A 26,252-nucleotide genomic window follows, 5' to 3' on the forward strand; every position below is an offset into this window, starting at 1 on the left:
CATAAGTGTTTTATAGTTTTTAAAGTAGAGATCCTTTACCTCTTTGGTTAGGTTTATTCCTAGGTATCTTATGGTTTTTGGTGCAATTGTAAATGGAATTGATTCCCTGACTTCTTTTTCTCTTGCTTCATTGTTAGTATATAAAAATGCAACTAGCTTCTGTGCATTGATTTTATATCCTGTGACTGCTGAATTCCTGTATCAGTTCCAGTGATTTTTTTTGGTAGTCTCTGGGTTTTCTACATAGATTATCCTGTCACCTGTGAAGAGGGAAAGTTTGACTTCTTCTTTGCTAATTTGGATGCCTTTTATTTCTTTTTGTTGTCTCATAGTTCCTTTTTATCAATGAAATTTGGTTCTATGAACATTATTTTTTGGTGTGTGCCAGGCTCTTCCTGTGAATAATTTTTTTTCCAAATGATTGTTACAGCTTTGCTCTCAAGGAATTTATAATCAAGTAGGGGAAGAGGAGACTAGAATAAAGCTCTCTCTCTCATATATATATATATATATATATATATATATATATATTTTTTTTTTTTTTTTTTTTTTTTTTTTTTTGGCGGGCATATCCAGGGAATGTAGGTAGTCCAGTGAAGAAAAAAAAAGTACATTGGAGAGGAAATGCTAGTGGAAAATAAAATATAAAGGAAGATAGATTAGGGCACCTGAGTGGCTCATTCAGTTAAGCATCTGACTCTTGATTTCAGCTCAGATCATGGTCTCAGGGCTGTGAGATTGAACCCTACATTGGGGTCTGTGCTGAATGTGGAGCCTACTTGGGATTCTCTCTCTTCCTCTGCCCCCCGACCCTTGCTTGCATGTCCATGCTCACTCTCAAAAAATAAAACAAAACAAAAAGTAGATCACTAAATGTCATACATGCCAGGCACAGTAATTCAGAAACTATCTGCTGAAGCAGTGAAGTATCTTTGAGGACTTTTGAGCAAGAAATAGAAGTGATCTCAGCTGTTCTTCTGGAGTATGAGATTAGTAGTACCATGTTTTCTACAGCATTTCCTGGAATATTTCTATTTCTTACTATTCTCCAGAAGGCATTTGTCAACTTGAGGTAAAGACTGAGAGAAAGTAAGGAACAAATGCCAACATTTTGAAAGCCGTAGTAGTCAGGATAGGCTAGGGTATGCTCGCGTAAACACAAGACCCTAAATTGCAGTTGGCTTAACCCAGTAAAGACTTGTTTCTTATTCTGAAAGTCCAGTTTGAGTTGGCCACCCTTCTTCATCTTAAGACATGCTGCCCAAAGTTGCTGTGTCAGAGGAAAAGCATTTAGGAGAAAGCAATGAACTACTTTAGCCTGATGTGACACTTCAGTTCCACTCCCAGCCTGTTGGTTACAATTAGTCGTGTGACTTCATCTCACCTGCAGGCAAGGCTAGAGGATGCAGGGGACCACATGGATATTTGGTGAGCACTAACTCTGCCAGAGTAATGGTGAGCCTTTAGTGAATCTGATTAGTTGTTTTGTTTGTTTGTTTCTTAACTAGATAAAAGAAATTTCAGTGAACTCCTGGACTCCAAATTGGAAAAAAAAAAAAAAAAAAGCAAAAACAAAAACAAAAAACCCTTTGTTTGACCATGCCTTTTGGAGTAGTGGAGTAAATTTGGCACAAATTCATGTAAGCAATTGGAAGTTAAACTATTTTTGTGTAATATGGGGATAAAAATACTCCCTGTCTTGCCTTCTTCACAGGATCAAATGATACACTGTAATGTAGGTGATTGTGTTTTATAAACTGCTAGGTGTTGTGCAAATCTAATCTATTATCAGCATCGCCACTATCATCACCATGGTTACCCTAGTGGAGGAGGGCAGAGACTGCTGAGGTCTGTGTATGTGACCAGAGAGAATTAAAGCCCCTGCTTATCTTTCCAGCTTTGTTTCTTTTCTGTCTCTTCTAAGTATCCTGCACTACAACCCTTCTGTACTCCCAACAATTTTCCAACATGCTGATCTTTTCTCTGCCTTTGTATACCCTTTACCCTCTACTTGGAATGCCTTCACTCTCCTTCCCTCCTCTCCTTCATCCAGAAAATACCTGTCGGTCCCTCCAGGCTTAACTCAAAATCCCCTGATCTATAAAGCTTTCCTTGCCCCCAACCCTAAGAGAGATTAGAGTTCCTCCTTATGCCATGTCTATTGTGAAACTTTGTCTACTTGTCACTTAACCATTTCTATATGTCTCCCCTACGGGGCTGTGAGCATCTTCAGATCAGGGACTGAGTCTTACGCTTTATTCACCAGAGCAGGCTCAGGACTAAGACTAATTCTGATCTCAAATCAACCACTTATAGGATGTGTGACCCCAGATGGGTAATTCCACCTGTCTTTGCCTCAGTTTTCCCATCTGTAACATGAGGAGAACAAAAGGGATTACCTCAGGGTTGTCATAATGGTAACCAAAAATACGTATAGAGTACTTAATAATAATACCTGACACATAGTAAGTGTCCAGTAACTATTTGGCAAATGAAGGAATGATTAACTGACTCAGCTTCATGAGGTGGTATTCACAGGTGAAGAAACTAAAGCTTCAGGGAGGTTTTTTGCTCAAGGTCACCCAGCTAGTGGGAGCTGGCTGACTCTAAAATCTCCTTCTTTAAAACTATATGTGGACATAGCAGGTGCTCAATAAATGGGTGAAATAAACATCAAAATTGATCAACCAGATCAGAATGGTGGGAAGGGAAAAGGACGTGTTGAATGAAGCCTCAGGAGAGCCCTCCTCGTCTTCTGCTGAATCTTTACTATTGTGATATTTTTTGCTCATTGGACTTTTCTGGTTTCCTTCCAGCAGATATAAAAGGAAAACAGCCCATGCAGTGGGATTGGAAGGCTCTGGGCGAAGAGCAGGGATTTTTCATTTCACAGGTCATACACAACGCTCTGCAGCCCTGCTCACAAAGTCAGTCTTTATTCTTAATGCCTCCTTGATGCTGGGAGAAAGCAAAACAGGGTTTGTTGTTAGCAGTTTGGTCAGGCCCATCAGAGAGTGATTACACTTTCTTCTTTTGCTGCATTAAGGAGTGGGGGGGGGGGGTGTTAAGTAGTCCCAGTACACAAGCCAAACAAGTGCAAGATTTGAGTGTAATGCACAAAAGCAGGAGGGACCTTGAGCATTACCTCTGTGAGTAGACACCCTCAGAGCCACTTTCACAATCCAGCTCTTCGGTCACCAAGGTGCCAAGTCACCTGTAACCAAGTCCTTTGCCCCAAACCCTGATGTTTAAAGAGACAAAGTAACATGATATAAATCAAAGGAGCTCCCATCTTTGACAGTTTGGCTTCCTTTCTTACCCTCGGAGGTAACTTCTGTAAGTAATAAGTGACTGCCTTGTCCTATATTCTAGGCAACCAAGTGGAATGAAGGTGCTTTCAGAAACCAATAGCAGCCAGGGACAGACAGCAGAAAATTCAGATTCTAGCCCCATTCCAGCATTGATCAGCTAGGGAGTCAGGGGGCATTGCACATAACATCTGCATTGCTTTGAGGACCTGTAAAAAGGATGAAGGGACCCCCTTATTGACCCTTCTCTCGGGATTTTTAGGAGGACATTAGGAACAATAAACCATCCTCCATGAAAGCTCTTTGTAAGCTGTTATGATCCGTGCCCACATAAAACCACAGGAGAGAGACAAGTGTTGACCTCAGACACTGTTATGCCGAGTTCCCAATACCTTACTGTGCTCTCATTCAGAAACTAAGGTCTTCTCAGTAAAGAAGAGAAGAATGGAAGACTTACCAGGCTGTTGTGGATTTTTAAAAGTGTTTTTGCTTGGAATATGTTTCACACATATATCATTTTTTCCTGAATTATCTTTTCCTGTGAAGCAAAATCTCTATGCCTATGCCTTTACATAGAAGGAAGAAATCAAAGAAATCTACATAGTTCTTTCCAAAAGAAGGGAGGTCAAGGGAAACTCACTGTTACTTAGTGAAAACTAACCCATATTTGCCTATCAAATTCTCCCATAGTTTTCCTGCTTTGTCACTCAGGGTGAGGGGAGGAGGGGGAGAGAATTGATGTTTCTGAGAGTCTTGAGTTTTTAAAACAATAATTCCAAGGAATAAGGGAGAATCTAAAGGGAAAGAAAGTCCCTCTCTCCAAAACAAAACACAGACACATAGCTACACACATGCATATGACAGTGAAACAAATATTGACTTTTTAAAAACCTCTGAAAAGGCAATATATAAATATAATTTCAGGAAAAAAAAAACAACTTCACATGAGTCATATTGTGATTGATGACAGAGCACCTGCCATGTGCCAGCATAATATGGGGCATGGCACATTACATACATCATCTTGCTTAATTTTCAGAGCATCCCTGAGAAAGGTGCTTTATTTTGAGCACAGAGAGACTGAATAACTGGCCTCAGGCTGCACAGTCCTTAAATGGGGAAGTCGGATTAACCACCTGAAATGTGTGGCTTCTAACCTGCGCTCATCTCTCTAGGCCTTCTTCCCTGCCCCTTGAACCTTCTAAAGGTTTGCAGCAGCCTTGCCACCTCCTTCTCTGGCCATTCTCTCTCCCCTGAGCCATCCAAGTCATGTGATTTGTGAGGATTACAGAACCAGGGTTCTTCACCGCAGGACAACTCCCTGTTAAGTAAGAACCAATGTTCTCAACCCAGGTGGATACGAGTTAACACGGTGCCCATTCATCACACCTCTGGCTTCTTCTCCTAACCCAGGTGTCATGGTTTTTTGTGTCACCTGAGACAAAAGCATCCCAAAGAAGCACCAACTTCTCTGGACAGTGGCTGAGTGCCATGGACATTTGACCTACTAGCTAGTACCCCTGAGCATACAGCGAGGGCTTCCAGTGGACCCTCTTCTCTGTTTTGCATATTATATCCTTACTATATAAAGATTGTGCTAGAAACATTTCAGCTGTGTGTAGGTCTTCTTGTCCTATAGAAAAGTCTATTACATTTTGTCTGTTTTTAAAAATTTTTATTGAACAACCATCAGTCTGGAAATGGGGGTGGCATACAAGGAAAATATGACAGCCATTTCCTCCTCAAAGGGCATTACGTTCTGGTTTGGTAAAATATTTATATTTCCATTCTATACACTGGTCTCCAAAACAGAAGTCCCTGGTCAAATAGCTTGATAGCAAAATGTTAGGTTGAATCATATACAATTACCACTATTTGGCCATTATTATCTACAAAAATGACAATTTTGATTCACCAAAAACTGTTCCAACCTAGTAAGTAGTAAGATTTAGAAATCCTGTGTCCTCCTCTTGGAAATTGAGCTGAAGGCGCTGCCAAGTTCTACAGTGAGGAAAAACTTCCTTGATTTTAATTCACTCAGAATATTTTCCCAAATTTCCTCAACCTGGGATTTTTTAAAATTGTTTTGCCTAACACTTTTAATATCTGCAAAATACATTATAGGAAATATTGATAATATGCATTTTATGAACCCAGGCTTCATTTCCTACAGATCTTTCTCCCAACAATACCAGACACCCCCCCAAATATATCACAGCACTGTGTCCTTCTATACATCTGCACATGATTGTCCCTCCTTTCTGCCTGACAAATTTCCTTTTCACACTCGAAACCTCATTCAGTGGATCTCCGTATTTGGAGACTCCTTTCTGACCCTCACCCAGGAAAGAGAACAATTCTTTTCTCGAGCCAAGGGATCCCTGCCAAGCCATTTCTGAGTGATAAAAGGGACCAGAGCCTCACTGAAGTTTCACTCAGTTTGTAAGACCTCAACCAAGATGCTCCTCTTTACTCTGGCTCTAATCATAAATTTATAGTGAAGACCGTTGACATCTTCTGAATACACTCATGCTTTGTAACTCAGGTTGGGTGAGATAGAATAAGTACTTTATGACTTCTACCTGGATCTTTTTTATTTTTTTTTTTTGTCTTCCATGCTGAAGTATAATTTAGTCTTTACTTATCCATCTTCCTCACTAGGCTATGAGCACCTCTGGGTTAAAGAACAGAGCCTATTTATTTGGATATCTCCAGACTATCCTAATAGCTAGTAGATCCTTGAAAAACACTCTTTCTTTCTTTCATTATTTATTTGAATTTAACATAAAGAGTAAGAAAACAATGAAGTGCTACATTCTGGTGGAGAAGTACTTGCAATGGCTGTCCTGGGCTGAGAGTCCTCAAGTAACCAGGAAGTTCAGAAAGGTCTTATGGGGGAGGCAGTGCCACATGGGGATAGGAGGGTGACAAGGGAGATTCCTCCAGAAGCTTCATCCGAGTCTGTCCTCAGGCAATCTGGCTCTAATATCCTTCTTGTTGAGATCTCCACCGAGCTGTGCTCTTCAAAATTCACATTGGAAAACGAAAATACCAATTCCATAGCATTTGTCATCTATCAAATTGGCAAAGATATCTTATAAATGGTAATACTTAGTGTTTGGGAAGATACATGAAAAGGAATTTCCTTTTAAGCTGCTTGAGGAATGTAAATTAGCACAACTATGTGTTTCCACATTTTGTTTCCTTACTCAGGACTAGCCTAAGCCTTTAGTGGAAGTATCGATGATAAAACTTCCCTTACCCCCGTGCTTCCCAGGACTATGGGCAAAAACTCCTACAAAGCCAGTCTGGAGTGTTCAAGGAGGGGAGACAGAAGTTGCAGGGCAAGCCCCACTGGGATGAGACTCCATCTCTAAGATCCAAACCGAGACACTTTGTCTCATTCACATAAAAGTATCATAATGTCCAGGGGGTTTTAAGATAGAGTCTGAAGTAGAATAAGCACTGCTAGGACATTAATCTTGTTTTGCCACATAGAAAATTTGGGAGTGCAGCCAAATTCACTCAGGCTTGGACTTTAAAACGGGTGTCATCCCCAAAGGCATTGTGAACAGAGCGTTCATCATTATTTAGGGATCACCAGAGAGACATGGACCATGCTGGGGCATCACTCTCTGCAAGGTTCCCCCACCCCCAAGTTTAGGATCGTTTACCTTGAAAGCTAAAATTAGAGCCTTGGTGCTCAGCACAAAGGCTCTGTTGGCATAATTAATAATGCAGAGTCCTCGTGTGCTGTGTGATATGAATTGTGTTGCTAATTATATTGTTATGAATGTGGTTTAGAGTATTATTAATGCAGGAAATATCAATACTTAAAAGCTTTGCTGGCAGTGAGATTTTTGCTTTAGCAGGGCATGAGCTGGCCTATAAGCATTAAATACTCTCTTGCTTAGAGGCATTAATCTGTACTCCCTTTGAATACATTTAATTAAAAATTTTGACTTCCCAGTAATTGTTGTTTTTATGTAACCCCAAAATGGAATTTTATTGGAGGTCAGGCTCTTTTATATAAGGACCCATCTGTCCAGCCAGGTGACGTCCCTCAGACAAGGCCTCCTCCGGTGGTGTCAGGGAGATGGTGAAGGAAGCTAGCCTTCTCTTTGGGAGTCTTGCACTCCTGGGAAAAGTTTCAGCTTTATGGATAGGAATAAAACCAAGTTCAGAGTCAAAAGGAGGAGAACACCATAGAGGGTATGATTTGACTCTGTCCTTTGCTGTTGCTTTTTAGTACTCACTCATGAGAGTCCATTTCAAACTACTTTGGAGCCTACTGACTTGGGTTCTGAAGTTCGCTATTTCTTGAATGAACAAATACATTTACATACATGATTTTGCCTTGTCTCCTCAGATTTGTGGCCTAGCTGCTCCTATTTCCTTTTTATATACATGAATGGTTTTTTAAGAAATGTTGTGCAGATGGGCAGGAGGGAGGGCACTGTGTTCTATAGCTTAAATACTTATCTTATGGAAACCTCATAACAATCTAAGACTACGTATCGTTGCCCCATTTTGGTCACACTGAAGCTTGAGGACATCAAAGCCTCACCAGGGTAACACAGTTGGTGGGCCCCAACTAGGATTTGAATTTGGGTATGACTCAAGCCCAAGCCCCTTCCTGGCTTCTCCTAGGGTTAAGTTGGTGACTCTTTGATCTAGGGTAACCAAATGTCCCATCTGAATGAGACTGGGGGCTTTCCTGGGAAGTGAGATTTCCAGTTTTAAAATCTGGAATAGTCCCAGGCAAACTGAAACAGCCTAGTCACCCTAATTCCATCCCATAATTCCTCATTTTACTCCATCTTCTCAGATGACTAAGATTCAGAGTTTATTCCAGAGAGGGGATTGGAGTCTGTTGACTGGCTCCCTCTGTAGGAAGTGGTTGACATCTAAGAAATGTCAAACACATGGAGGGAGCAGTATTGCCACCACAAAGGGCAGAACTCTCCAACAACAAACATGACCCAGAAAGTCAAACCAACTGGCCTGCAGACCAGCTACCACCAGATGCTAATCCCTCTGTCTGGGATTAGATTCTCTGCTGGAGAAGATTTCCTCCAGCATTGGGTTTGGGGAAGCATAACAGTTATTGTTCAGTGCAAGGTGTCATGGAGAGAAACAGACCTGGTCTATAGGGTGACAGTGTGTGTGTGTGGGGGGGGGGCGGTAGGGGAGCAATGTTTATCAAATGTTCACCTGTCTAGACAATTTGCAGCTGATTTAAGAAGCCCTCCGTGTACACACCAAAGAATTCTAGGCTTCAAGACTTTACTAATAAAGTTGAAAATATGCTAGTATTAATATAGCTGGCACTAAAAAATAGGAAATAAATGCCTGGAAGTTTGTCAGCTTATTAATCATTCCTTTGTAAGCGGTGTTTTTACTTTCATGGCTGCAACATCTAATCACAGTTCATTGGCGAAAGGCCAACCTAGCTTTTGCATTGGCATATTACCATGCACTGTGGTTCTGTGCTTCTTGTCCACTTATTAATGTTGCAGACTTCCTACAATTTAGTCTAAAAATAGCATCAGTTCTGCGAAAAACACTGCATTTCTGTTTTAGCCATGGTAGAGAAATATGGAAGAGAGAGAGTGTGTGTGTGTGTGTGTGTGTGTGTGTGTATACCTGGAGAAAATATTGTGATGCCTAATACCCATAATTTGTTATTCTCATGAAGCCTTCTTTTGGGGCATACTGAAAATTAAAAGAGAAAAAGTAAAAGGAAGAGTGAAGAGAGAAGCAGATTTTTTCCCCCCAGAACCCTAGCTATGCATAATCTCTGTTTATTTTTAGTGCATGAAATGATCATGCCAAGCTAGAATGAAACCCCAGAAAAAGGCTGTTCTGGCCTTTTATTAGAGCCTTTTTTTCCCTAAATGAAAACTGTGTTGCACTCCTACTAGGTCCTATTCTGCTTTCCTTCATCAGTTTGAACTGCACAGTGGATGTGGAAAAATGATTGATTGGCATATTTCCTTATATGATGCCTTATATAATTACATCCTTTTTGGGTGCTTTTGGACAGAACATTCCTAGATAAAAATTATTCCAACAGTAAGGTTTTCCTCAACCACATCCCTGTTTGAATGTCTGTCTGTCTATTAGCCATGCCAGCGCTCAAGCATGGATGACACAGTGATGATTTCTCTAAATCCATGATTTATTTTGCACCCAGAAGAACTTGAACAAGACAAATAGCCTTTGAGAAGCCATGTGAACCTGAGGGAGCTGCCAAGGACACAGGTGAAGAGTGATAGAGGATGCATTTCATAATCACAAGGAAAAGCAGCAAAAGCGATAAGGCCTCATTGCTGCACAAACAGAAAAAGTGAACAGTTTGCATATCAGACGTATCAGGTGTTCGGATTTGACGCAGAACTCCTGAATAATGTGTTGTTTGCCTTTTGGAGAAATTAAGAGGAAGGAAATGTCATTCTGCAGCTTCACACAAGATAGCAAAGAAAGATGGTAGACTGGGAAATTGTCATTTCCTAGGCTGCTTCCGAAAGATATCGCTGGGAGCAGAGTTCCAGGGAGGTAATGGAGGACCTGGGCAGCCCAGAGCTGGCCCCAGAAACAAGGACTTGGCCAAATGCTATTTAATCAGCCTTGGTTTCAAAACCATGTGCCAAAGGAAGAGGTAAAAACTTTACAATAGTCGAGAGTAGTGGAGACAAGGTGAGCTTTGGAATAATTCACCTCTTTAATTGATGTTTATTGAGCACCTGCTATGCGTTGAGCCCCTTTGTGGCTATAGGATTAAAAGGAGTTAAGCTCAAATCTGGCTCCATTAACTTCTAGCTGTGGGTCTGGGGACAAAGCACTTAGCTTCTCTAAAACTCTGGTGGTAGCCTCTTGGACGTGGGGGATAATTGGTCCTAACCCACTGGTTGTGAAGATAAGATGAGATAAGTTATGAGTGGTAAGTCACTTAGACCTCTCCAAGCCTCAGATTGCTCATTTGCAAAGTTAAGATACTAATACCTAAGTCATAGAGCTATTGTGAAGTTTAAGTGGGCTGACAGAGCAACTAGTTGTGTGCCAGACCTCTCAAAACAGTAGATGGCCTTTTTAGGAGTTTTTGGTACTGGCTCAGGTAAGTAAAATTCAGGAAAGAACAAACTTTGAGAGCGTTTCTACGGGGAAAATGGGGACTTGTCACATTGGGAAGCTTCTCTAAGCTTTAAAAACCAGCTTTTAGGACAGCCCGGGTGGCTCAGGGGTTTAGCGTGGCCTTCTGCCCAGGGTGTGATCCGGAAGTCTCAGAATCGAGTCCCACACCATGCTCCTTGCATGGAGCCTGCTTCTCTTCTCTGCCTGTGTCTCTGCCTCTGCGTGTGTGTGTGTGTGTGTGTGTGTCTCATAAATAAATAAATAAATAAATAAATAAATAAATAAAATCTTTAAAAAAAAGCACAAACTTTTATCATGCAAAAAAAAAAATCCAGAAGAAAGGAAGAATATGGTGACCCCCTCATTCTATGTTCATACCAAATAAATATTGCTTTTAAACCAAGATGACCTGGCACCCCTTCAGGACTTAGGACATTAGGTTCTGCCTCAGATCATGAAGGAGGTACTCGCAAGGTACTGCTGAGGAACATACTTTTCCCAGTGGCCAAACTGAGTTTTGCCCAGACATAACAGTGGAGCAAAACAGAAAGTCCTGGATGCCAGGGGAGAATTTCAGGTTCAAGAGTTTTCCAAGTGCTAGTTAAGAGTGCTGAAACCAGACTCTCCAAAGGAAAGGAAATGTCTTATTTACTAAGGGGAACACCCTAGAAAGTGTCACAGTGTGTAGAAAAGATAGACCTCAAGCAAGCAGAGCAAAGATCACAGTCCAGACAACTCTTGAACCCTATGAGCTTCAGTTTCCATGACTGTAAAAATGTCCAAGAGATTTCCAGCTTCCAAAAGTCTGTTTAGGAGCCTTGTGCTATCTGTTTTATATATAATTTGAGAATCTGTGGCTTCATCCAAATGTGGTAGCCTAGAGTGAACTTGTAGTTATGTTTTCTTATTTCTTTCTGGAAGGCCGCCATGTTAGTTCTGCTAATTGGTCCCGCCAGCTCCCACGAAGATGCCCACCTGAGCTCCTCACGGTGCTCAGAGGGCCTGAGGAATCTATTCATTCTCATATCTAAGATTCAGTGCCAAAGAGGGCAAGTCCAGGCAGATGTCCAGCATAAAACTCTTAAATGCACATGCGCACACACATGAGGAAAGGATGGAGGCTGAAGCTCCAGCATGCTGGATCGATTTAATGACTAGACGAGGAACAGATTTTCAATCATCCTGTACAGATCTTCTGTCAAGGGCCCAGGGCCCAGGGATGCTTTCAGAGCACAGAAGTGAAAGGGAAACAATTAGACAAATACATGAAGAAAGATAAGGAAGAGGAGCTTCCAATGTGCATAACTATAGATAGATGAAAGAAAAATAAAAACAGGCCCTACAACCTGTGATCCCTCTTGAGACTTTTAATACTCTCTGTAGGAAAACAAGCACAGTGAAATTAGAGGCAATGCATATTCAAGTTTTTTTTTTAATTTTTATTTATTTATGATAGTCACACACAGAGAGAGAGGCTGAGACACAGGCAGAGGGAGATGCAGGCTCCATGCTCCGGGAGCCCGACGCGGGACTCAATCCCGGGTCTCCAGGATCGTGCCCTGGGCCAAAGGCAGGCGCCAAACCGCTGCACCACCCAAGGATCCCCATATTCAAGTTTTCACGTAACCCTAGAGAAAAAGTAGCAAAGGGGTGGGACCTTGAGTGCCTAACTGCTCTGCTGAGGATGAAGGAATAGGTGCCCTGCTCAACCTGCAGCTGGGCCTTATCAATCTTTTCACTGAAATGTCTGCTTTGAGCCTTAGAGGACATTGCCCTCTCATTCATTCATTCACTCATTCATTCAGAATTAATTTGTTTGTATGCTTGCCTAATAAGTGTCAATATCTGATGATGTAAAGGTGGACAACTCTCCTCACCACCAGGATCCCAATCTTATTGGGGAAGCAGCTCATTACAATGCAGGATGATAGTGATCTGTTCATAAGCATGAGCATAAAAGTTAAGAGAGGTAGGAACTGCTTAGTTTGGGGGCTAAGTGCGACGAAATCAAAGCTAAGGGGTCCCTGAAAGCTCTGTGACTTTGGGCCAGTTACCCACTCTCTCTGGTCTTTCTTTTCTCATCTGTATGTCTATGTAGTTAATGTGCTGGAAGATGAAGTGAGAAAACCCAGAGGAGGCACTAAACCAGCTGCCGGGTACCTAGTGAACACCGAGCTCCAGTCATGATTAGAAGTAGTGAGTGATTCATTAGCAAGCTACTGAAAAAAAAGTTTTACAATCACAGTTTTCTTTCCTCTTGCAACTTTCTCAAGGAAACCTTCATGTGTTTGAAGAGTTGAAATATGGCCTCCTCAGGTCTTGGTTTAGACTCTGCTGCTCTGAATTAACTGGAGTAGATAGTGGACATGACACTCTTTCCTGAGGTTCCTAACTCTGGATTCCAGAATAAAATCTGGCTTTCTGCATAATGTCTTGACTTTTGAGCAGCTCCGGTGGCGCAGCGGTTTGGCGCCGCCTGCAGCGTGGGGTGTGATCCTGGAGACCCGGGATCGAGTCCCACATCGGGCTTCCTGCATGGAGCCTGCTTCTCTCTCTGCCTGTGTCTCTGCCTCTTTCTCTCTGTGTCTATGAATAAATAAATAAAATATTTAAAAAAATAATAATGTCTTGACTTTCTTGAGATTCCCCACACATCTATTCTTTCTCCATCCTTACAGATCTCCTTACAGACTTCAGATTTCTCTTCATGAGCCACTTCTTTTTTTTTTTTAAATTACTACTTCTATTGGTAAACATGACATTCAACTCTTCAGAAAAGGCAGTCACACACACACACACACACACTCACACACACCCTTTTAAACAGAAACCACATGGAGTCACAAGCACCAAAGATACCACAACACAGAGAGAAGGCAAAGTGGCTGGAGTAAGGTGTTTGCAGATTCAACTTTAGGATTGAAAGAACGGGTACACAGAAAGGCACCACATGGGGGTTCGGAGACCCGGGTCAGCACTGACACACGTGTCCAGAGGCCCAGAGGCCCACAGGAGCCCAGGCTTAGCCCGTGGGGCTTCGGGGAGCTGCTGTAGGCCTGGCTCTGCAGCCTCTAAGGCAGAAGGGGAGTCGCAAAACCTGGCCGCCTGGTGGGGGCAGCCCAGAGGAGCCCCCATTCCACTGCCAGGGTGCTTCTGGGTGTCTAGAACTGGACGGGGAGCCGGTGTCTATGGCCCAGTGTGCTGGGTGCCTTCTTCTAGACTGTGCAGTGAACTGCGATCATGAGCCACTTCTTTCCTCTTAAATCTTCCCTTTTCCAACCATGCACAGCTCTCCATACCTTTTCTGATTCCAGTATCAGGTGGCACAGCACTGACTTGTACCAACTAAAAGGCCTGCTACCCTTCCAGCACCTGTGTGCTTGAATACCTATCTCTGTGCTAACTCCAGGGCCATGCAAAAATAGATTAGACCTTGTCCTCAAGTTATTTACAGTCAGCATCTTTCCACTCTCAGGAGACCCCAAACATTGGCACTCCCTGGTCCCAAACCCTCCAATGTCTTCCTGTCCCCCTCAGACCAAAGGCCAATGTCCTCCTGATGGTTTTCATGATCTAGTACCTCACAGCCTCTCTGAAATCACCTTCTCTTCCACCTCATTCTCTCCATGGCCACTCTGCTCCTCTGTGAGATGTTTCTCAGAGCTCCCAGGCCTTTGCCCTTGCTCTTCCCTCTGCTCAGAATGCTGTACCTTCCACCTGAAATGTTTTTCCCCAAATGCCTGAGATTAGGATTGCCAGATAAAATATAGCATTCCTGGTTGAATTTAAATATCAGATAAATAATTAATAAATGACTATTATATTTATTAATTATTATAATAAATTATTGTTTATTATCTGAAATTCAAACATAACTGGGCATTCCTATACTTTTATTTGCCAAAAATGATAACCTCACCATCTGATCTTTACTCAGATGTCACCTTCTGAGTGATTGTAGTCCTTTTCTATTGCTGCTGAGACAAATGATCACAGATTTATTATCTCACGGTAGATTAGAAGTCTTGGCATGGATCTCAGCACATTAAACTCAGGGTGCTGGCAGAGTTCTACTCCTTTCTGGAGGCTCTAGGGCAGAACCTGTCCTCACCTTGTCCAACTTCTAGAGGGTGTCCACATCCCTTGGCTCATGACCCCCTCCCATCCTCAAAGTCAGCAACGTCACATCAGGTCCTTCTCATGCTGCCATCTTTCTGACTCTCTGATACCCTTTTCTACTTTTAGATGCGCTTATGATTATGCTGGGTTTGCCTAGATAATCCACTCTAATCTCTCCATCTCAAGGTCAGCTCATCAGCAACTTTAATTCCCTTTGTCGCATAGCCTGACACATTCCCAGACTCAAGGGATTAGGGCACGGGCACCCCTAGGGAGCCACTCTTCCAAGCAGTGATTTTAGCCAGAGTATCCAGACTCTCAACCCTCTGAACTTCAACGCGTCCTGCCTCCTTTCCCTCCTTGCTTTCCCTGCTTGCTTATCACCAACATATATTTTGTGCTTATTTATCGTCTCCTTCACTTATGTAGCTCCATAAGAGCAGTAATTTCCTTTATTTCTGTTAACCACACCCCCAGCACCTAGGACATACATGGCGCACATAGTACAAGTTCAATTAGTATGTGTTGAATGAATGAGTGAATAAATGAATGAATCCCAATCTCTGCCAACTCCATTTTCATACGTACAGTGTCGCCATTGTCAACATGAATCCTGCTTTTCACCAATCTCACTTCTATCCCTGGGAGGAGAACTGGCTGCTGATACAAGGCTCCACAGGCTCACAGTGATCGCGGCCGGCGGGAGCAATTGAGCAGCTGAGCGCTACATTACTGAGAAATTGCTCCTTCCTTTGTGTCAGAGTGGAGCTGGAGGGCTGTTGCTGGCAGAAGCCCCCAAGAAGGCAGGCAGGCAGGCAGGCACTCCTAACAGAGCTGTGTGCTGGGGTGCTCGGGGCCAGGAGAGAGAAGTCCCTGTCCCCACATACTGACCATGGCCCAGAAATCCTCCCGAACAGCGGCCGTGGGGATGCTGGCCCAAACCCCAGAGCATAACGCTGTCTTTAACAGTCTTGTGGGTGTTTACACCAGGGCAGGAGGCAGGCGTAACCATGCAGTTAATGTTCAGGAGGGATTATAACTGCACGAACAAGATAGCCATGTGCCTTGGAAACTGTCACTGACAGCTCCCAAGGACCATCTCCAAATTCCCTTACTCACAGGACGAAGATTATCAGGCCCCATTTATACATGCTAGTGTTTAAATGCTACCTCACTGCGGGTGCACAGTCTCTTAGCTCCTTGGGAGAAATAACCAGCATGCTACATACGCTACCTGTTTCCGGTGAGGTACAGCATGGACGGGTGCAAATGCCCCCAGTGCTGTGATCAACAGCACTTAGGGGGCCAGTCTCTACTGCTTGAGACTCTCCAAGCAGCCAGTATTTGCCTTTGGGGATATTTGGTACTTTTGTTTAGCCCACCACATCAAAATACTGCTGATGCTTTTCTCATGCTTAGAAAACATGGATGGAAGAAACAACAGTATGATATGCACCGTGTTGCAGTCCAGTGTCCACGCTGATGGCACTGGTGGGAGCACTTCATGCCCAGGATGCTTTTGCCTACATCAGTCGCACCCCTCAGCTCTGCTGTGGGCCAGAAACTGAGGCCCTGACGGTGCCTGCCTCGCCACTGTAGCTGGCTCTCTGATTCCATTATGGGCGGTGTCCAACACCATATTCTTGCTTGCATTCACATCTGTATACCCTCTGCCCAAGATGTCCACCCAACCTATGTCCTAGCCGCCTCTTTTCACCTGGCTGACTCCCAAGTCATCTTTTTAGGTCTCAAATATCAGTTCTTCCTGGCAACCTTTCCTGACACCTCTTATCCTTCTCCTTTATAATTGCCAGCCCACTTGGGAGTCTCGTTTATCCCATCTCCTTTCTGGAAGGAGGCTTCAAGGGAGGGAGGCTGTGCAATGTTCACCATTGCATCCCTGGTACCCAAGTAACTATAGTTACAATGTGCATGAAGCAAGAACTGTTCTATTTTCTGATGTCTAATCACCTATTTGTTTTTGTTGTCCAGTCTGTCATATTCATGTATTCAAGCATTCATTTGTTCCACAAACATCAGATCCATTGCCGGGTGCTAGGTAATATAATAAATAATGATAATAATAAAACAATAGGACATAATCCAGCTTTCTAGTTCTTTACACTGTAGTGGGGAGACTGGCAGTTTTATGTGTCAATTTAGCTAGGCTATGGTCTTCCTTTGTTCAGGCAAAAAAATCTAATTTTTAGGCTATGTACGTATACATATACGTATATATACATAGGGCAGGAAACATACAAAATTTTAGTAAGTAGGTCTTGACAAGTTTCAAAATATCTTCTATGAGGCCCTTGCCTACCCCTCGATTTGACTATACCCCCATCATAATAGGCATGCATATGTTAGGACCTAGATACATATTTTAGGTGGATTTTCTTGTTTTCCTAACAACCTGATTAGATAAGACCTATGGTTATCCTGACTTGTTCTGTTGGGGAAACTGAAACACCAAGAGATTGGATAGTTCATCCAAGGTCACTCAACTATTAAGTAGCTGGGATTTGAACCCATCCTAAGCATGCTTAACTCCACTAAACATGATTCTTCCTTATACCCGAAGTTCTTCATCTTTTATATATTGCCTAATTTCTTACAAACCACATTGTCAATCAGAATTTATCAAAACCACCCACCAGGTAATTTAGTAGAGGAAATTTTATATGGTAAATTATGTACAAAGATGTTGAAGCTAGAAAAGCAACCAGAGGGGGGCACCTGCGTGGCCCAGTGGTTGAGCATCTGCCTTTGGCTCAGGTCATGATCCTGGGGTCCCTACAGGGAGCCTGCTTCTCCCTCTGCCTATGTCTCTGCCTCTCTCTCTCTCTCTGTCATAAATAAATGAAATCTTTAAAAAAGAAAAAAGAAAAGAAAAGCAACCAGAGGAAGAAGAGACAACCCTAAGATTAGCACCGCCACTCCAAGGTACAAAGGCAGGAGGTGCTACTATCAGGTCACCAGGTAGAAACTGGAACCATAGTGGACCTATAGTGACAGTTGTTGGAGAAGCCATCTAAAGCAGAAAGGACAAGAAATACCCTCACTTGGTTCTTTACCCATGTTGTAGATTGAAGACTATCCCTCAAAAATTTATGTTCACCTGGAACCTCATGGTGTGACCTTATTTAGAAATCTAATGACCAGGCAGCCCAGGTGGCTCAGCGGTTTAGCACCGCCTTCAGCCCAGGGTGTGATCCTGGAGACCCAAGATAGAGTCCCATGTCGGGCTCCCTGCATGGAGCCTGCTTCTCCCTCTGCCTGTGTCTCTGCCTCTCTCTCTCTCTCTCTCTCTCTCTCTCTCTCTCTCATTCTCCCTCTCTCTCTCTCATGAATAAATAAATAAAATCTTTAAAAAAAAATCTAATGACCAAGGTCATTATAAGAAGAGAAGACACAGAGACATAGGGGAGAAGGCCATGTGAAGATAGAGATCGGAGTGAAGTGGTTACAAGCCAAGAAACACCAAGGTTTTGCCAGAGCCAACAGAAGCTGGGAGAAGCAAGGAAGGATTCAACCCTAAAGCCTTTGGAGGGAATATAGCCCTGCTAACACCTTGATTTCAGACTGCTAGCCTCCAGAACTGAATTTGTGGTACTTTGTTATGGTAGCCCTAGGAAACTAACCCAACCCAATTCCCTCCAATCTCTGAAGCAGGTTGGAAAAGAGCTAGTAAATTGTGTGCAGGAGTCTGTCCTGTGCAATACAGAGACTGAAGGAAGGGGGTGAGTCTAAGAGCAAATAGGCAAATAGCCAGGGCACTAATGGAAGGGGATGCTCACACCAAATGACACGGTGGAAAAATGAAGTGCATAGGGTCAGAAGGAAAGAGAATGTACTTCCAAGGCCTTGAACTGTGTTCATTGGCCTGACAGGTACCGCAGAAACATTGAGCCTGGCGAGTCTGATGGCACCTCTGTAGGTCAAGACAAAAGCCCCAGCACTTCTGTCCTGGGGCTGGCCAGAAAAGCAGCCAGTGGTCACATATGGGAGTCCTTTCTGGTAGCCTCAAAATTGAGGTCAAGGCATAGATATTGAAATGCGCATGCTTGGCCTGCTCCTTCCCCCAGAAGGACTGTTCCTGAAGTGGCAGCTGCCGCTATGGCAAAGCCAGCTCCTCAGCACCACCCACCCCCCCTCCCAGAACAGAAGAGGGCTGTCTGTCTCCAGGGTTAGATGTGATAACTTTCCCCAGTAATCAATTTGCAAAACAATTGAGAAAAGGCAAAGGCTCCCCTGGTTGAATCTTCAGATAAAAAAAGAGGATGTTTTGAATTTGACAACCAATCTACCTTTAATCCTATCAGGAAATAAACCCAAATCATAATCTGATGTTTTAGAATTGCATAGCTTCTAAAGGAAAGCATTTCCTTCTCTCTTGTTTTTCATCCTCTGAGGCAAAGTAGGTTTTACTCCTGTGGATGTCTGTTATTCATTCTTATCTGTTTCTAGGTGTGATTATCTATTTATTTTGCTTTGTTTTGTTTTGTTTTCCTTTTAGATTCTGTGTATCTTTCTCTTGTTTTAATGTAAAATCTCTTTCTGTGAGGTGTTTCTTAATTAGGAGATACTCCTTCACCTTAGAGAAGAGTTTGGTTTTTAATCACCCCACACTCTGATATCTTTTTAATCCAGATTCAGCCAGAGGAGTAACTCGTGGGGGAGAAAAAAAGAGAAAGAACTCTGGTTTGTGGATTTAAACATTTTGTATTTATCACTGAATTCTAAAAATAGATTTTTATTAGAGATGTTAGCCACTAAAATGCAATGTAACTATTGGTCCACTTACCATTGGAGTCTAGTGACCTCCTAAGTCTCAAGGAGACCAAATGATTTACTCCCCGGTAGCTAACCAATCACATCACACATGGATCTCCTGGCTCAGTGGAGAGCTATTGGTGCAACCAGTATTTATCATAATACCAATTTCAGTCCTTTGAGCATTGACTTTGTTCCAAGCATTGCATTAAGTATTTCCATATGTTGTTTCAAAGTACCAGAGATAAGTGTCATTATCCCCATTTTGCAGATGAGGAGATTCAGAGAGGCTGCAATTCTTGGCCAAGAACACACAATTTGTAAATGGCAGACTTGGGGGTTTGAGTCCACGTGAATCTGGTTCCAAAGCCTGCACCACTCATGTGGTGGTGAATCCTGTGTATACAAAGCAATATAAAGACATTGAGAGCTTTTGAACTTGGTATCTCAGCAGTGATTTAAGCCACTCCTATTTAGAGAGATTAGACAACAGAGCAGTTAGTTGTTAAGAACACAGCATTGGAATCTGGCAGACTTGACAATAAACCTCTTCTTTGCCCTTCAAATGCTTCTAAAACCTTGGATACATTATAAGAATCACACTCTTTACTCTCAGCTCTAGGTGATTTAATAGCTTTGAGTTTGAGTTTCCTCACCTGTAAAAGTGAGCCAGAAGCTGGTGAGGGTTAATGATATATGTCAGGGACATACTCCAGGGACAGGCATAGGTTAGATACTCCATGGTGATTATTAAATTACAACTCAGCAAATATTTGAGTATGCCTAATACGGTGTTAAATAGGAGGGAGAGAAAAGTAAAATATGGCTTGCTATAGATAAGGAGATGAAACAAGTCCACAAGAAAGGAACCAATGCAAATATCAACACTGGGCTGAACCTGCTATAGTAGCAGGGGTCTCTTGCGAGCAGGGATTGTCAGAGACAGATGTGGGCTTTGAGCTGGACCTTGGAGGGCATTAATGGTCTATTGGTGGGATTCCAATATAGTTTGCAGGCCAGTGCCAGACTATAAATTCTTAGTGGTCCACGATCAGATGAGGAAGCTTGCTCTGGAATGTAAATTGACTACATTATTGAACACATTGTTTAGTTTCTCTGACTTCTTTTTTTTTTTTTTTTTGACATAAGACTTTCTCAGTGGAGGAAGCAATGAACTGAATTATACTCTGCCTCAAGCTGCTTCTCCTGTCACAGAAACACAACAAATAGTTTGCAGACCACCTACTTTGAACAGCACTGGTTTAGAATAGAGGTCAGCAACCTTTCTGTGAAAGGCCAGATAGTAAATATTTTCAGGTTTGTGGGCTATATGAACTCTGTCACAACTATTCAACTGTGGTGTCATATCACAAAAGCAGCTACCAACATTATGTAAGCATGGCCGTATTCAGCCCACAGGCCATAGCTTGTCAACCTCTGGCTAAAAGGACTGGGAAAGGGGACGTCTTCTAGGCAAGAAGAACAACATGAACAAAAGCCTGAGCTGGTATTGAATAGTAACCTCGGGCAAGCTTTATATGCAAAGAGTAAGTGGCTCAAGCTCAGAGGATGTCATCCATCATCCAGAAAAGATTGGATCAAAATGTTGGCAGTAGGCAGGACCTAGGTTTGGGAGTAAGCCAAATGCCAGCCCAGGGCATCAGCTTTTTCATAGGCCAGAGCCAACTCTGACAAGCATCACCTATTTCTGGAACTGGGTTTGGGCAAGGAGCTGAGCAAGAAGAATAAGTGTGAACACATAACTAAAGAGAATCAAATTTCTCCAGGATTACTGTGAGATGAAAACAAAGCAAAACACAATACTGTCTGTCTACATTTGCTAGGCCCTTTGTTACAATGAAAAGTCCCAGGATGAGTTGAGATCTTCCTGCCTGGCCTGGACATACAGTAATTTGGTACATGTGTGTGCATTTGTACAAAGCCTTCTGTACAGAGGAAGCAATCAGTTATTTATCACGTGGACAAACCACCTCTAGGCCCCCAAGACAATTTGGTTTGTCTGCTATTAGTAGATGACTCTTGGCCATATATCTGGCTAATCTGTTTATTATCCACCCATCCATCCATCCATCCACCCACTCATCCACCCATCCATCCACCCACTCATCCATCCATCCACCCACCCATCCACCACTCATCCATCCATCATCCATCCATCCATCCATCCATCCACCCACTCATCCACCCATCCATCCATCCATCCATCCATCCATCCATCCACCCATCCATCCATCTATCCTTTTATTCACCCAGCAAGTTGCTATTGTAGTTACAGGTTTTTTGATTCCATACTCCAGGGTCAGTGCTGGGGCCAGAATCCCAGAAAATGAAGTCAGAAGCGTCGGGGCACCAAGCCTAGCTTAAAACTCTTGCTAAATCTGCAGAAAGGTGTGCTTGCAGCTTTGTTGGGATGGGCAATAGCTTTCTTTGGGATCCTACATGGACCTGGCAGGGATTATACATTTCAGAGCTTCATACTCAAAATGAGATCTCAGGCCTTGCTGACTCCTGCCCCTTTCACAGTGTTCTAGAATTCCTCCTGGTGTCCCCCCAACCCCACCACAGGAGGAAGCAAAACTAAGTGGCAGCTCTGCATGTAGGCTGCTGCAGATGTTGCAGAAATGCTGTGGTCTTCCTTTTCAGGCAAAAGGACTGGTCTGCTGAGACCTTTGTAGAAGGCCCAACTCTGCAGATACAATTGTTCCTCTAAATCAGAAGACTGTGTTATTATGCTTAGCTCCATTAATATGCATTTGACTGATGTGTGCATGCACGCTGTGTGTCTGTGTGTGTGTGAATGTGTGTGTGTGTGTGTGTAGCATGGAAGAGAAGAAATGTAGCCTGGTTTATACTTATTACAAACAGGGAACTCTTTACTCCGAGTCAACGCATGGGGATATAAGAGGGTTCGTAAACATCCAGATATTTTGTACAAACTTTGCAAGACAGGCTGTGTAGCCTTCCTCAGATTCTCAAGGGGGCCCAAGACCCTAGGGACAGTAGGAATCCCGGCTCCAGAAGGAACTGGCTAGTGACTGCGGGAACCCATTCCCCAACCGTCTTCCTGATCTCATTTCATAATGCCCCTGGCCTTTGCTGTTGCCAAAATGTACTGGCTTGCTGCCTGAGAAGGCAGGCTTTTGTCTGAGTTAGTTCTGCCACCTACAGCCCAGCAAAGCCAGCACAGCTCCACAGCAGGCTCGTTTGCACGCGTGAATAAAGGGGAAGGCTGCCTTTCTGGGCTGGGAACCCTCACTGGAAGAAAAATGGCTTTGGGGATTCCTGATTAGTATTCAGAGATACGAACTCCTTTGGGGTGGGTTACAGTGATGGGAAGATATTTTTACATTAAAGGGAAAGGAATAAATCCTGAGGATTAGCACCTGAAAAAAGTACTGCCCAAAACCCAGGGAGGAAAGGCAACCCCGCAAGAAAGAAGTAGATAATGAGCTCGCAGGTTCTCACGATAAATGCAGCTCTCCCATGTGCTGGTATGTTCCATGGCCCCTGCCCTTCTGTGTCCACAGAGGTCACTTTTGCCATCTAACTTGTCGTGTAATGAAAAGACTTGCTTCATAAAGATGTGATTCCCAAAGATGCTCGATGTATAAACCAGAGTAGTTTTCTTAATATGCTTAAATCATTCTGAAGGGGACCTGAGACCGAGGCAGAGATGGTGTTATCCTCCTCATTATGTCCCTAGCACCAAAGTAGAGTGCCTGACACATAGGAAGAAGCTCAACAAATGCTTGTTGATTCGAAGTAATAGAAATGTCATTTGTTTCACAATCTGTGCTGTTCTTGCTAATACAGAATTGTAATATCTACTGTTTGTTGAACTCTGATGTGTCAGACATATTATCTCAAATTCTAACGATGATACACAATATGGGTATTGTTTTACAGGTGAAACTGAGACCCAGCACTATCAAAGGGCTCACCCAAGGATGTACACCTAGTGACAGAATGAATACAGGACAGACATCCATACCTACACCTCTTGAGTTTTAAGTCCATGCTTGTTCCACTCCGTTCCATGTATTTTACATCCACTGTAAGCCCATTTCTCAAAAATGGGGAATGGGCCAAGAGGAAACGGTTGAAAACCTAACTTTGTTATTTTAGTTTTAAAAGGAAACAGTGCTTTTCTAGTCCTTAGAATTTCCCTGAAATCATTTCTTACTAACGTAGCTTAATAATGGATGCAAACATCTTCTGACCCTGTCTGAATCTAGCAGTGGTTTTCCTTTGATGGATAATCCACTGTTATCTCTGTAGAGATGACTGTGGAATTCTTCACTCCGTTTGGACTGGTGAGCATCAGTGGCTGGTGGAGACTCAAGGCTGTCTATAGCCTGCACAGACTTTGATTTCAGCAAGGAATTCTTAATGTAGTCTTCATAGTGTGGGAATGTGGAGTTAATTGCAGAGGAATTCCCTCTCTTTCATGGGTTCTTCCTTACTAAAATTTAAGTTTCAGAAAGGACTCCAAAATAAGTAAGTAAGAAGATATACAAGATTGAAGATGCCCCATAACTAATCCAGGTCTCATTACTTGACAGCCTGATTCAGTAGGATTGAGTAGCTTTGTCTCTTTGGCTCACACTGTACTTGAGTCATTCAGGCTTCGAAATATTGCTCTCTTCCTCTGAGAAACTGCAATGGGGAAGAGATTACAATTGTCCTTTTCAATGGAGTTAGAGGTTTGGGCCAATCTTAGATCATCAACAGGTAAAAAGGGCAGAGAAATTTTTCTAGATGAAGGTAATCTTGATATATCATGCTTAGGCTTGAGAAGAGAGGAAGAGCATGGGCAAGTGAGGTTAACTGAAAAAAAAAAAAAAAACAAAGTAGAATTCAAATGGAAACCATGGGGAATTTGCACATCTTACTGTTCATATGTATCTATCCTAAAGCCCAGCATATGTAGGGCAGCAGACCTCAAACTTTAGTAATATGTATCCGAGTCAGACAGGAGCATGCTTTTCCAAAAGGCAGATTCAGGACCTCAGGTCCAGACCCAGTGAAACAGAAGGGGAAGAGCCTGGAAGTCTGCATTTTTAATAGTCAACTCATTTGGTTCTTTTTTTAAGATTTTATTTATTTATTCATGAGAGACAGAGAGAGAGACAGAGAGAGAGAAGCAGAGACACAGGCAGAGGGAGAAGCAGGCTCCATGCAGGGAGCCCGATGTGAGACTCGATCCCAGGACCCCGGGATCACGCCCTGGGCCAAAGGCAGGCACTTAACCCCTGAGCCACCCAGGGATCCCCATGATTCTGATGGAAGTATTCCTTAGACCATACTTTCAGGAACAATGAAAAGGAGAAATCCTCCATTCCTTCTAAGGACACCTTAAATGCATCCATTCACTTGAGCCAAACCTAGGAAAACAGAAAGAAAAGGCACAGTCTGGGCATTCAAAGAGCTCAAGGTCAAGTAGAAAAGAGACTTGGAGATGCAGATGGTAGCAAAGCATGGATGAATAAGTTCATAGAGCAGAAAGGGTTGGGTGCATGGGAGAACCATAGAGAGGCACCCAATTCAGCCTGCATAGGAGAAGTGCACGAAGTGGAGTTGAAGGTGTTAACAGAAGAAGTAACCTTGTCTTCAAGGATGAGTGGGCATTAGCCAAGAGAAGAGGGAAGAATTGCAGGTAGAGGGAACCCAGTGGACAAAAAGCAGCATGTCCTCTGAGTAATGACAGAGGGAAGTAGAAAAATAGATGAGTGACGCACGTGGAGACTGCACATCTGCCTTTCATAAATGAAATGCTGTTTCTCCACGTGGAAGAGTGCTTTGCCACTATGTATATGGCTGTGTTGTGGTCTTTGTCTTCTTAGATCCAGTACTCTCAATGCAGCAGTATTCTGATGAGCTTCCAACTGAGAAAGAATTCAGAAAAGTTCAAGGCAATCCTAAATGGATTTACCTTCCTGTTTCATTCATTAATCTTTGTCATCAGATGTCTTGAACCAAAGTAAATCCGAAAAATCTAACCAAAGGAGGGAAAAAAGCAATCATGTACGGAGCCACAGAAAAAGCTCCCACTCTGAACTAATGTTGGCATATGTTACTGACATTATCATTATGTGTAAAATACAAATGAGTACATGAATAAAAATAAAATAGTGTTTGTCGTGGGCCTTGATAAGAATTAGGATCAAAAAAGTACTTGTAGTTGCCACTTTGTTCTCCCCAGTTTAAAAGATGGCTTTCACTGCCACATAATCTACATAAACTAGCATTGTAACTCACAGTGTGTGGTTATACAAACAGGAACAACAGCAGAAACCAGAGTAGAAATCAGAGCATGCTGTGCACCATGGAAGAGAGCTTTTTTCTTTAACCAGAAAGAATCATTTGAATTCAGAATAGAGCTTACATATATCCACCCAACAGTTTGTACAGAATGTGTCTCTGGATGTGTGTGTGTGTGTGTGTAAATCACATTCAGCTCTAATATGCTATTATAAATAATAGTAAATAAAGTGGGCATTATCAAGTGTTGGTAATATTTCTTTTCCTCCAAACTTGCATGGACAAAATCAAAACCAGGGGGGAAGAAAGAAAAGTACCTTTGAGCTTTCTAATTGTTTCCAGCTGTTAACATTATTTATTGCAAATAATATTATCAACTAGTGAAACACCGATGTCTTTGAACTTTTTGCAGTTGTGTGTAATACTGGAGCCAATGCAGGAACTGATGTCGAGACATAAAACTTACAACCTCAGTCCACGAGACTGCCTGAAGACCTGCTTGTTTCAGAAGTGGCAGCGGATGGTGGCGCCGCCAGGTACGACCTCGTTCTTCACTCTTGTTCCAAATACACTTTCTGAGGCCTCTTTGGGGGATAAAGTGATGTGAAAAGGAAGGAAGGAATCGTAAATTTGTCA

General features: G+C 42.8%; 1 protein-coding gene across 11 annotated transcripts in view; it reads left to right on the forward strand.

Annotated features, from left to right (window-relative positions):
• LDB2 (LIM domain binding 2) overlaps positions 1 to 26,252 on the forward strand; it is a 376,014-nt gene that overhangs the window by 339,296 nt on the left and 10,466 nt on the right. For all 11 annotated transcript variants that reach the window (XM_025437952.3, XM_025437955.2, XM_025437959.3 and 8 more), the window contains exon 6: positions 26,029 to 26,152. In XM_025437952.3, coding sequence (XP_025293737.1) covers positions 26,029 to 26,152 — 124 coding nt within the window. The remainder of the gene's footprint in view (positions 1 to 26,028; positions 26,153 to 26,252) is intronic.

The sequence above is a fragment of the Canis lupus genome, chromosome 3 (genome assembly GCF_003254725.2).
Source record: "Canis lupus dingo isolate Sandy chromosome 3, ASM325472v2, whole genome shotgun sequence".
Taxonomy (NCBI): Eukaryota; Metazoa; Chordata; class Mammalia; order Carnivora; family Canidae; genus Canis; species Canis lupus.